Here is a 13,669-nt window from a genome sequence, read left to right as displayed (position 1 = left end):
GGAGACTCCATCGTCCTCCGGGACTGCATGTGGAGCGGCTTCTCCGCGCGCGAGAAGCTCGAGCGGGCCGTCAGCGAGAAGCTGGCGCGGAAAGCCGCGGTCGCACCCGCCGGAGTCAAGAGCAGCGTGGCCAAGGCGCCGGAGCCTCCGCGGGAGCCCGAGCCCGAGCCCAGCAGAGGCGTGGCGGAGTGCGTGGACCCCGCCGTGGTGTTCCCCTTCCCCGTGCTCAAGGGCAGAGCGCCCAGACCCGAGCAGGAGGAGTCCGCCAGCGACTCCGGTAAGTTTTAGAGACTGATAACAGCGTCCGGCAGCACTTCAACAAGGAGTGATCTTTAATGCACGCCATTGCTTTTAATTCAGTTTTAATAATAAGTTAGTAAAGTCATTTACTAATAATAGTCTAAAATTAGTAGGACAGCATATAGTCGTTGGCCTAGCTGTGTAGCTTTTGTGCAAAAAAGCACTATAATATTAAATAATTTACCTTTTGGCTAATTATCTGGGATTAAGTCAATCCAGAGGTCATAACGCAGAGTCTATGTAGTGGCAGTGAGGGATTAGTAGCGCAGTGTTACCGGTAGGGGGCGCTGATACCCGAAAAAAAACTTGGAGGCAGTTGGCAGTGCGCCTTTTGTGTGAGGATTTGATGACTGTAGGCTTAGCCAAGTGCCGTCAAACAAGGAGATTTCCACCATTCGTTTTAGGGGGTTCCTCATAAATTGATGGAAAAAAGGGTACTAGTGAAGATTGAAGGGTTTAACCCGGGTCTGCTGTGGCCACAGTCCCAACTGAATGCCCATTAAGTGCATAATCCTTTATTTTCATATTCTATGTAGTGTCAAATATACATGATTGATTCAGCCTAAGGTTTAAGCCCAAGTGTATAAGCCTTTTATTTTCTTGACCTATGTGCTGCACAATAGGTACATGATTGCAGATGCACTGAGGCTGAGTCTCTAGTTGATCCCTATTGGACTAGGAGATGCTTTTATTTCATGTCTTACGCTGTGCGCTATGGAGGGAGTACGGAGCCATTTGGGATGCAGTCATAGTGCCGGGGCTTCATTAAGCTCAGTTTTCATATGCAAATCAAGAACGACAGTCGCACGTGGGGAAGAGTGTAAGAGCTGGCACAGAGGGCGCGCGTGTGTAGAGGTGGCGTTGTGTTTGTGTATGTGTGAGGGTGTTTTTAGCTCCTGATGGGGACTAGAATATCCCCAGGCTTGGACGGCGTGGGCGGTTCAACGCTGTAGAGGCATCTGGCTAGAAAAATGGGGCAGAAAAATGGGGGGAGAAATAGCCTTCCTTTTTTTTTTCACTTTTTGGAAATGTAAAAGAACCAAAGTATTTGTGTTTGGTTCCTGAGGTTAAGCTGAGATTTGGTGTAGGTGTAGTACAGCAGCTTTGAGTACAGTAGTACAGAAGCCAATGGAAGTATTCCATAAAGACAGGAATACTACCTTTGTGTGTGTGTGTATTTGTGTGGGACTGCTGCTCTGGGCTTGACTTGGCAGGCTGAGAGGATTCGCTGAAAGGCACGGAATAATAATAGCCAAGAGGGAAAAAAACGCACCAGCCGTCTCTCTTTGCAGGGTGAGGGCTTTGAAGGAGCGCAGTCTTCCTTCAGCTGTCCGTCTGGCGCGACTCCAGGCCAGCAGCTTAAGACGCGATCGCATCACCACTGCTTGGCCGAAGCCCGCCAATAATAAGGCCTGGCCATTACAACAGTCTTCCGGCACTCACACTCTTCCCCCTTCTCCCCCCAACAATCCAAAATAAAACATAGCCTCTAGCAGAGACGGTGGTTGGGGGGTGGGGGGCTAAAAAAAGAGCGAGCGAGCGAGAGAGAGAGAGAGAGACTGTCTTGCCTTTCCGCAAAGCTGCCCTGTCCCGTCTCTCCCTACCACACGCAGACGAGTTCCTGTGGAGCACGTTTGAAGTGATAGCCAGTAAATGGCAAACACACTTCATGAGTGGCTTAGCTGATAATCACCTCCATTATCTCATAAATATGGCCCTGAGGCGACACACTGATCCCAGTTTGCCTTCTGGGGCTTGAAATGTCTCAGCACCTGGACAAGGCTGCTAGTAAAATGCCTCCACAAAGCAGCTGCTAAACAGTGATGCACATAAACACACACACACACATTGGTATCAAAGTTAAAGCCTTTGTGTCTGTGGAGTCACGCTTGGTGGTCCGGTTAGGGTTGAATCCTCTGGAATCCTGCAGAGGTAGTTAGTTTATTAACTGACAGTGAGAGCCGCCTTGTGAAAAATGCCATTGAGCAATCACAGCTGCCCCTGTAAACCATTTAGCCGCTCACACACCTATTAAAAAATAAGTGAGCATATCTCCTCAGGTACACATGAAGCTCATACCTGTCTGCCTAAAGTCAAGGACACACATGTTTTGTTTGACCCCCACGTACAGTCAGACCTGTTAATCAGACCTTTCTTCCATTGCGAGTACATAAAACCTGCATCCCAGTTACCGAACTGTGCATACTAGCCTCAAGCTTAATAGCTGACTAACAAGTCTACAGTTAAGAGGTTGTCTCCTAGACTTGTGTTGTGATGTGTTGGTGATCATGTGATCCACTACTCTAGCCAGTCACAATACTCAAACTCACTCTGTGCTTCTCAACAGATGACGATGAGGACGTGGACGACGAAGATGAAGACGAAGATGAGGACGAGGAAGATGAGGAGGAGATCGACGTTGTCACCGTAGAGAAGCGCCGATCCGCCACCAGCAAGACTCTCAGCAGCCATTCTACTGGCTCCAACTCTCAGGCAACAGGCCGGCTCGGTTCAGGTGTGAGCAAGGCTCCCCAGGAGCTCATCCTGAAGCGGACTGCAGCCGCCTCCATCCACCAGCAGCAACACAACTATGCCGCCCCATCACCCTACTCCGAGCTTCCAGAGCCACTCTCCGCTCCCCCCAGCAAGAAACATCGAGCCGAGGGCGGTTCCAACCTGCTGCGGAGCTCTAAGTTCCACACGACCTCCCCGAACTCCCCAAGCGGGACCCAGCGGCTCAGGAGAAACGACGGTGGCGGCAGCAGCAGCAGCTCCCGTGGCTCCGACTCAGAGGACAGCGAGCGCCGGAGGAACCACAACATCCTGGAGCGCCAGCGGCGCAACGACCTGCGCTCCAGCTTCCTGACACTGAGAGACCAGGTGCCTGAGCTGGCGCACAACGACAAAGCGGCCAAGGTGCTGATCCTGAAGAAGGCAGCCGAGTATGTAGGCTCGCTGGAAACCCAGGAGCTGAGGCTCCGGCAAGAGAAGGACAGGCTCCAGGCCAGGCGGCAGCAGCTTCTGCGCCGGCTGGAGCAAGCCAGGACTCGTTAACAGCTAATGCTAACGCTAACACGGCTCGCAGCTGCAGGCTAAACGGCCACACGGCTCGTGGCTGATGGCTAGCAGCCCAAAAAAACAGACTCTTAACGGTGGTGGTTTCCAGCCCTGGTTCTGGAGTAGCCGTGCCCGGCACATTTTTAGAACTTTCCCTGCTCTGACAAAATGCCCTGCACAATTTTGAGCATTACCTGCCCCAACACACTTAATCCAGCCCAATGAATGGCTTGGCGATAGGCAGGAAATGCATGAAAGTGTGCAAGTCAGTGAGGTCTCCACAACTGGAGGTGACAGCCACTGTCCTAATTGCACCCACATCAGTGCAGGAAGGGATTTTTATTTATCTGATTTGTTGTATCAGGTGTGTTAGAGCAGGGAAAAATCCCCAAATGTCCCGGACAGGGATGCTCTAGGACCCAGGCGAAGAACCACCGCCCTACGGACACTCACTGCCGCCACTTTTTTTGCACATTTTTTGACGTCAAGAATGTTTAGGGTTTACTTTGTCACTCCAGTCACATCAAGGACAAGTAAGACAAGCAAAATTCAATACAGCAGGGAAGGGAGAGGGGGATGGAGGAGTGAAAATCCCTAACTCTAGCCCACGTTTCTTTATTATTCCTTTTTTTTTTCCGTCAGTGTTGACCTGCAAACCTTTTCTCCCTCGGATTTTCACACGTCTGCCGTTCTGGAATGTGGAAGTCCACGAGGAACACTCAATAAGACACACTCTTTGCCTTCACTCTCTTGGTTCAAAAAATGACACGAAACTGAATGCATTTAAGAGAGTCAGTCCCTTGACTCATATATATATCTATATATATATAAACACACACACACACCTCTCTCACTGGTGCTGAAGCCCCTGGATGTACCTCTGCGCACCTTGGTGTCAGTCACTTTTGTAAATAGTTAGCTATGGAAAAAAAATCCTACACTCTCAGTCTGCCTTGTTTTTTGTATACAGAACTTGTCTTTGGGTTTTTATAAGAAAAGAAAAGTCATAAAAGCTGCCAATAACTAGACTGGAAGTTTATATACCTTTATTAAGTACTGTATGACCTCGATTTGTGAGGACTTTTGTAATATAATGATATATTGTTTTTGTTTTCCTTTCTTATTACCCTCCTTTGTCGTCACATGATACTAATTCTTACACCTCCAGTATGCTTTAGTGTGCTTCTGATACATACTAAATTTGATACTTATATTTTCGTATGAAAATGAGTTGAGTAGATATCACTATCTTGTTTTATCTCTTTTCTCTTCTATGTTCATTCTTTTTGTACAGAAATTTCATCCTATCTCCATTTACCTTGCTCACCTTGTTTTTCTATCGGGTTCATAGAACTGGGTCAATGGGAATGTTGTCTCTTCCTCTTTTTTCTATATGTACATTTTAGTGCTGCAACTCATAGCACTTTGAAATACCTCATTTTGAAAAATAAATAGGCTTTGAAAAGAACGGCCGTCTCTCACAGAGTCATTGTTATCGCAGCAGAACTGTTCTATGGAGGCCTGTCAGGTATTTGGTGCATGAAGTCCAGCAGGAACGAGAAACACACTGTACAGCATTTCAGTCATGCTTGGAGCTCCTCCAAAAGAGCCGTAAGTCACTTCAAGTCAATCTGAGATACTTGGGACCAGTTTCCTGGACCCAGATTAAGTCTTGGTTAAAATGAAGTCTTAGCCTGGACTAAAGGACCATGGTACTGGTAATGTATGCCATTTAATCCAAGTTTAATCCAATCCTAGGTGATCTGTTTAACAGTAATTAAGATGTCATGCACAAGACGTGCATAATATAGAAGGACAGAGGCAATATAGCTAAACACATTCAACTGAAGAAATGTCTCTCAAACCTAATTAGTCAAAAATTCATTAATTAATGGAAATGCAGAACTTGCGTTCTGTCCAGGGGGTAGTCCTGACTTGTGCCCTGACCAGGAAGAAGCAGATGGATGGATGGATGGACACCCCCAAATGCATTACTCCCCAAAATGCTATACCGAGGAACAGTTGCACCATATTAGCTGCAGATGATTAGAACACTATTAGAGAGGATTTTGGAGGAGCCTGTCTTACATAAACCTCAGACATTTAGTTTGGCCTCCTCATGATTAGTTGAGCGAGTGTTATCACCATGGCCAGATCCAAAGCGCTCTCTGAGGCCTTCAGAAAGAAGGCTGTAGATGCAGATGAGTCTGGGAAGGGCAACTGCCAACATGGCCAGATCAGGCGGCCCTAGCAAGTTCAGCCCAACAGCAGACCACAGAGGTAAAGAGTAAAGGTGTCTCCGACAATCATCGGCTCTACAGGTAGCTCCTGTCACAGGTGATGTCAGACTACAGCATCTACCATCAGAAAGTTTAATTTTCAGGAGAGGTCAAGGAGATCAAGAAGGCTGGACTCCGGCCACCCAGGACTTTAGTCGCTCAGTCTGCACACTAGCGAGCTGGACCGAAGTGTTTCTAATAAAGTGTCTGGTGAAGTAATGTAACCAAGTGTTTGAATATTCAGCACGGTCATTCTTTTTCCAGTGGACAAGAACTACCATCCATCTCTCTCTCTCTCTCTCTCTCTCTCTCTCTCTCTCTCTCTCTTCTTAGTGGTCATCTGCCTCCCTCCATTCTGCTCAAGTTGACCAAGCTCTTCTCTGAAAAGGAGAGAAGGAGTGTGTCGCTCTTTGTGTGTTCTCTCTCTCTCTCTCTCTCTCTCCCTCTCTCCCTCTCTCTCTCTCTCTCTCTCTCTCTCTCTCTCTCTCTCATACACACACACACACACACACACACACACACACACACACACACAAGCAACACAAAGTGGGTGTAAAAGTATAGGGCGCACACACACACACCCCCTCTGAGCGAGGCGGTATTGGAGCACACACACAGGCACACACTCGCAGTTTCTTGCCTCATTGTTCAGTGGGTCGCCATGGAAACTGGAGCAGCTGCAGCGTGGCAGACTTGTGAGTGTGAGTGGGGATAATTCAGTGTGTGTGTGTGTGTGTATACGCGTGCGCGCGCGCGTGTGTGTTCTGTCTTTTGTGCAGAGTGCCGTCGTGACCTGGGCGTCTAATATCCTGCTCAGATTCAGGGGGCCAGTTTGTGTTTACCAACTCAGAGCACATGGCCTGAAGAATCAGCCCCAGTCCAACCAGTAGCACAGCAGCCACACACACACACACTGACACACTCACCCACTTAAAACACAGAAATGTCACTGCATACACATGAGAAAGAAACAGGGAGAGATAGAGAGAGAGAGACAAAGAAAGAAAACAAGAGTAAAAAGAATGAGAGAGAGAAACAGGGTAAAGAGAGAAGGAGGGTAGAGAGAGAGACAGGGTAAAGAGAGAAGGAAGGTAAAGAGAGAGAGACAGAGTAAAGAGAGAAGGAGGGTAAAGAGAGAGAGAGAAATAGAAAGGGTAAAGAGGGTGCGGTAGAGATAGAGAGACAAAGACAGAGAAAGAGAGACAGAGGGAGAGACAGAGAGAGAGAGAGAGAGAGAGAGAGAGAGAGAGTTAAAGAGGGGGAGAGGGAGACAGAAAAGGAGTGTAAAGAAGGAGAGATACAGGAAAAGAGTATAAGAGAGAAAAAGGAAAGAGAAGAGAGAAAGAGCAGCAGACAGAGGCGGCTACCAATTATTAATCCTACAGTAATTCTGACATCATAACTGTGGCGTTATTATTATTATTATTGTTCAATCTTGTTATAGATAATTTATTATGTTTGGGTCCAACAGAATGAGAGAGAGAAAGAGAGAGAGAGAGAGAGAGAGAGTATGCTATTTAAGGAGATGTATGGTTCAGTATTGACAGTCTGGACTATGGAAAGATTACATAACAGTCTGAGATTTCAGTCATTCTGTGTGTGTGTGTATGTGTGTGTGCCGGTCTGTATGTGTGTGTGTGCGTGATCCCTGGGATGAGGTAACCATGGGAGACCCCACTGGACCATCTGGCCGATGGCTTATCGTGCCTGGTTATGGAGAAAAACAAAAACAAAGAGTAGAGCAGAGACAATAACACACCACCCCACGTCTAAAGCAATAGAGCTGGACACAGAGACACAGGCCAGACACACACACACACATACACACAAACACACACACACACACACACAAAGAGAAACATCACTAAATAACTAATATAAGATTCACACACATTACCTCACCCACCTTTCCTTCTGTCATTACTGTCATTCAATTCAATTCAATTCAATTCAATTCAGAGAAGCTTTATTGGAATGACCATGCTGCCACAGCATTAATCCTACATCACTCTACTAATCAGTAAACACACACACATGCACACACACACACACACGCACACATATATCCACTGAATCATCACAGACAGAACAAATCTTGTATCCTAAATGGTCTCTTTACAGCAGAAGGAAAAACCTTGAATCACTTGGATTATTTTGATTATTTGGATGTATATATATATATATATATATATATATATATATATATATATATATATATATATACAGTATTTAAGTGTGTATATCAAACTGCATATTGCTGCTGTCCAATGAAACACATGTATCTCCATTTTTTCTCCATTTCCAGTTTTCAGTTTTCTCCATGGTCCTGTAGACAATTGAAATGACCTGAAATGGAATGGAATCCACTGATTCCATTAAAAATGAAAGTTTTTACCTTCTCCTGTAAAGTCGTCATTTTCAAGATGCATGTTTTTATATTAGACAGTGGCCATATACTGTATATTTAACCATGTAGTTGGAGCTATATGTCTGAGTTATATGTGTGCTCTATGTTAAATGTAATCTTTAGCAGTTGAATACTAATTAATAGGTTACACCAGAAAGACTCAAGTTCCTCATCTTTTAGTAAACAATGCTGATGACTCTGTCTGGCATCAAAGTTGATTAGTCATACTTACATGTACGGAGACTGACAGTGGCATCTTTGGAATGTTAATGCTACATCAGCAGTTTGTAGAGAGTTAGGCAATGGTTATCTGTCAATCACTGAGTCGAGTTTTAAATCTCTGGGGTGTGAGTCTGTATTGCGTCCTGAGTCTTTGTGTTACAAGTCCAAGTCGAGTCTTGAATCTCTGGGGTGCTAGCCAGACTGGAGTCTTTGGAATGCTTGTCCAAGTCACATCTTAAGTCTTTGGAGTGTGACTCCAAGTCAAGTCTTAAATCTTTGGGGTACTAGTCCAAGTCAAGTCTTAAATCTTTGGTGTGCTAGTCCAATTCAAGTCTTAAATCTTTGGTGTGCTAGTCCAAGTCAAGTCTTAAGTCTTTGGGGTACTAGTCCAAATCAAGTCTTAAGTCTTTGGTGTGCTAGTCCAAGTCAAGTCTTAAGACTTTGGTGTGCTAGTCCAAGTCAAGTCTTAAGTCTTTGGGGTACTAGTCCAAGTCAAGTCTTAAGTCTTTGGGGTACTAGTCCAAGTCAAGTCTTAAGTCTTTGGTGTGCTAGTCCAAGTCAAGTCTTAAGTCTTTGGGGTACTAGTCCAAGTCAAGTCTTAAGTCTTTGGTGTGCTAGTCCAAGTCAAGTCTTAAGTCTTTGGGGTACTAGTCCAAGTCAAGTCTTAAATCTTTGGTGTGCTAGTCCAAGTCAAGTCTTAAGTCTTTGGGGTACTAGTCCAAGTCAAGTCTTAAGTCTTTGGGGTACTAGTCCAAGTCTTAAATCTTTGGTGTGCTAGTCCAAATCAAGTCTTAAATATTTGGTGTGCTAGTCCAAGTCAAGTCTTAAGTCTTTGGGGTACTAGTCCAATTCAAGTCTTAAATCTTTGGTGTGCTAGTCCAAGTCAAGTCTTAAGTCTTTGGCGTGCTAGTCCAAGTCAAGTCTTAAATATTTGGTGTGCTAGTCCAAGTCAAGTCTTAAGTCTTTGGGGTACTAGTCCAAGTCAAGTCTTAAGTCTTTGGGGTACTAGTCCAAGTCAAGTCTTAAATCTTTGGTGTGCTAGTCCAAATCAAGTCTTAAATATTTGGTGTGCTAGTCCAAGTCAAGTCTTAAGTCTTTGGTGTGCTAGTCCAAGTCAAGTCTTAAATCTTTGGTGTGCTAGTCCAAGTCAAGTCTTAAGTCTTTGGCGTGCTAGTCCAAGTCAAGTCTTAAATATTTGGTGTGCTAGTCCAAGTCAAGTCTTAAGTCTTTGGGGTACTAGTCCAAGTCAAGTCTTAAGTCTTTGGGGTACTAGTCCAAGTCAAGTCTTAAATCTTTGGGGTACTAGTCCAATTCAAGTCTTAAATCTTTGGTGTGCTAGTCCAAGTCAAGTCTTAAGTCTTTGGGGTACTAGTCCAAATCAAGTCTTAAGTCTTTGGTGTGCTAGTCCAAGTCAAGTCTTAAGTCTTTGGGGTACTAGTCCAAATCAAGTCTTAAGTCTTTGGTGTGCTAGTCCAAGTCAAGTCTTAAGTCTTTGGGGTGCAATTCTGAGTTGAATCTTGATTCTCTGGGGTGTGAGTCCAAGTCAAGTCTTAAGTCTCTGGGGTGCAAGTCCAAGTCACATCTCAAGTCTTTGTGGTGGGATTCTGAGTTAAGTCTTGAGTCTCTGGGGTATTAGTTCTAGCCAAGTCTACAAGTGGAGTGCGAGTCTGAACCAAGTGCAGCATCTTATTAATAACTATTTAAAAATTAAAATCAAAGAACAATCTAGTCAATATATGCCTTTATAATGCCCCCCCCCCCCCCCGCCCCAGTTTTTGGCTAAACTGTAAAGTTCTGTATTTTCACTGTTCACAGTAAGCCCTGCTGTTCCCTAATCCACATCAACAAGACTGTGTGGCCGTAATGGTGACCTGAATGTGGACTGAGTGGGAATGCATTTGGGTGACTGTAGACGACTGTAGCCAACATTGTTAGCCTCATAGCTGCAGTGTTCAACTACAGAAGCAAAATATGGGCTCCAAACATGACTTGTCTGCTCAACTACATCAAGGGTAAGTGGGACATTGTGTCTGTTAGAGGTTTTTGCTGAACCATTCCTGTCACCATGGTAAGCCTTTTTTCCCTCATTTTAGAAATACAAAATACTTTGAGGAAAAAAAACACACAAATGCGAAAGGGGAGGGGCGGGTGGCCAAAGAAGAAGCTGGTGTACTGGTTGGGGTCTTTAATCGATTGGGCCTGTCAGAGCAGAGCTAATCCGTGGAGCATGTGAGCCTGCCACCCAAACAAAAGCATGCCAGTCCAAATATGCCCTCTCACACAGGGCACTGCCACTGGGGGGTGGGGGGTGCCATCTGTTCAAGGTCAGGTGCTGAATGGAGTAATACAGGCTGCTGTATGTGTGTGTGTGTTGGTTGGGTTGAGGAAGTCGTGTGTGTGATCAAAGTTGAACCAATTGTGCTGCGATTACCATACAGATGGTCAGGCCTGATAAATAACACCCTCTCTCTCTCTCTCTCTCTCTCTCTCTCTCTCTTTCTCTCTCTCTCTCTCTTCCACACATACACTCTGCACTCTTTTTGTGATCTAAATCCTTTTGTTATTTAACATCCTTCACGTGCACACACACACACACACACACACACACACACACACACACACACATACAAACAATTATTTCCTTCACCCCATGCAATGAGTCTGACCTCCACCTCTGAAAGTAGCAGACAAATGTCAATCTAAGGGGTTGAGGACTCCACGCCCTCCCAAGTCAAGCAAACGGACAGAAGTCGTCCACCCTCTCTTGATCACTTAATGTGTCTAATATGTTTATTTTCCTAATAAAAATAAAATTAAAAAATGATTCCAGATTCCCGTTCATTGAAAATGGTTCCTTTTCTAATATACTTAAATAAATAAATACATAAATAAATGAATAATATATGTATATATATATATATATATATATATATATATATATATATATATATATATATATATATGTATATATGTATATATAATGTATATATGTACTCCTTCTCTAGAGGCACAGCTTCAGAGAAAAGTCCACATGTACATCAGCCAGGTTAAGTGAAAACCATTGATTATCTTTATCCACAGTGGCAACTGGTGATGGGTAGGATCTATTAGGCAGCCAGTGAACAGTGGTTTCTTAAAGGAGATGTCAGAGGTCCGAGGGCCAAATTGTGATCCTGGAGGCACCCTGCCTCTGCCCGTTTTAGTGGTTTCCCTGCTTTAACACACCCATTGAAACTGAAAACTGAAAGGACTTGTTAATTAACTGATTAGATGAGTCAGGTGTATTCAGAGAAGAGAAAGCAATACATTTCAGCATCACAATTTGGCCCTTAGGATCCTTATGCTTGCCGTGGGGTGTTCCTGGTATGCAATGGTCCAAGAAAGAACAACCAGTGAACTGATGGCCTAAGGCTTATTAGTGTGATCCATGGAGGCCCCACCTCACAACTTACGGGACTTAAATGATCTGCTGATAAAGACTTGGTGGAGCCAGATACCTCAGGATGCCTTCAGCTGTCTTTTAGGAGTCCATGTCTCAAACGGTCAGATCTGTTGTGGCTGAACGGTGTATGCATACAGTTTAGAACTGACCAACCATTGCAGGGATGTAGGAGAGAGTTGGATTTCGGAGGGAACACATGGGGGGACCATAAAATAGTGGGATATATGTTGGAAGTGTTTTAATGATGTCCTGCCTTCAATAAAGAAGAGCCTGTCACCTTGGTAGTACACTTAAGGTTCTGTAAAATCAGAACATTAGACTTGGAACATCAGAAATGAGAAGAATCCACTGACTAGCCATCTAAATAGGCAAAATAATAGGCATGTTCTTTTTCATAGGCATGTTCTTTTTCAGAACATGATTAAACTGATGATATACCACCAAGTTACATGAAGAAGAACATGCACCATTCTCCACTCCAAAAACCATTCTTCTTCAGAATTGCATTCAAAGTTAAAACAAGAATTTCTCTGTTAGGTCTGCTTGTTTGCAAAGCCTGGAGAACTTTCACAACTTCAAACAATGACCAGGGTTGCAACAACCACTGTGATATTAATCACAGTCTAATACATTTGTGACAAATCAGCAGAAATGCTGGGTTTAATGAACAGATATTAATTCAAACTTAAGATTAGCAGTCGCTATTTAGAACTTATAGATCTAGTCCTTCAGTTCAGGGCGCTAATATCTAATCTGTGATGTACTTAGGACTTCCAGAAGAACTGGTGTGATGTGGTGCCCAACATATTGGAGAACAGAACGTGACCGGTTCATTCTTTTGTCAGATATGTGTGTGTGTGTGTGTGTGTGTGTGTGTGTGTGTGTTTCTGTAATGTGGACTCCAGATGTTAGTAGGGCTTTCAGGGTCATAACTCAAAATTCCCAGTAAAACAACTTTTACTATTCTGACTGTGTGTGTGTGTTGAATGGAATTTGTGCTTGATTTTCGGTTGTCTGTATTTGTTTGGGTTCAGATGTGTTTGGGTTAATGTGTGGTTCACTTTACTGTCTCTTCAGAAGGTAAACCAAGTTTAGCCTGAAGCCTGAACCAGTAAGACAAATGGGAACTAGGAACAAATTGATCTCCTAACTTAAGGTACACAGATGAAGACTGATTATAAACAAAGAGAAAAACCTATGGCTTGTGTTTGTGTGACCATATAATCAAAAGCCTTCCGAAGCCAGTGTTAAAAACCATGTCACTGTGGTTATCGACTGAAACCTCCCCAACTAAAACAATCTGCAATCTTATGATAAGCAAATCATATCAGATCTTCTGCAGCTAGAGGGTAAACATGGAGATTGGAAGACAAAAAAATGGGCCAGATGGAGAGAGAGAAAAATAGAGCGAGTGAGATCAAGAGAGAGCTACATTTATCCATGTTGAACTGAACTGACCAAAAGAGCAAGAGAGACTTAGGATATGAGAAGAGAGACAGAGAGAGAGGAGCAGGGTGTGAGAGAGAGAAAGACATGAGATAAGAAAATGACTGAGAGACAGAGGGGAAAGGGGGGGAGTGCAAAACACAGAAGGAAAGGGGGAGAGAGAGAAAAGAGAGAGGTAAAGGAAAAATTAGAAAAAGAAGATGAGTGAGAAAAAGAATGGAGAGAGAGAGAGAGAGAGAGAGAGAGAGAGAGGGAGGAAAAGGAGAGAGCAGCATACAGTGTTGAGATCATTCTGCTGCAGGGCCCATAGTTGCGGGAAGTGCTACTGAAAGGACCGTTTCACGCTTATTACCGTGCCCACCACTGCGTTTGATCGGACTGACCCCACGAAGCATCACTGCTGACCTCTGAACACACACGACTCGCGAGCTGAAGCTCAACGAAGCTGCAGGACAGCGGCCACCAGACCATTACTTTCATGAGCAGCAGCTTTTAGAATTACGCAATCCTATAACC

At 44.4% G+C, this 13,669-nt stretch overlaps 1 protein-coding gene across 1 annotated transcript in view; it reads left to right on the top strand.

Moving 5' to 3' along the window:
- Positions 1-4,825, top strand: part of mycn (MYCN proto-oncogene, bHLH transcription factor) — a 5,834-nt gene extending 1,009 nt beyond the window's left edge. The window contains exons 2-3 of the mRNA XM_072678800.1: positions 1-277; positions 2,648-4,825. The exon at positions 1-277 is cut by the window's left edge and continues 382 nt beyond it. Of these exons, the coding sequence (XP_072534901.1) occupies positions 1-277; positions 2,648-3,354 (984 nt within the window). The 3' untranslated portion in view covers positions 3,355-4,825. The remainder of the gene's footprint in view (positions 278-2,647) is intronic.
- Positions 4,826-13,669: the final 8,844 nt, after the last annotated feature.

This window comes from Salminus brasiliensis, chromosome 1, assembly GCF_030463535.1.
Source record: "Salminus brasiliensis chromosome 1, fSalBra1.hap2, whole genome shotgun sequence".
Lineage (NCBI taxonomy): Eukaryota > Metazoa > Chordata > Actinopteri > Characiformes > Bryconidae > Salminus > Salminus brasiliensis.
The sequence above is the reverse complement of the archived record's forward strand: the minus strand, read 5'-3'. Positions and strand labels throughout refer to the sequence as shown.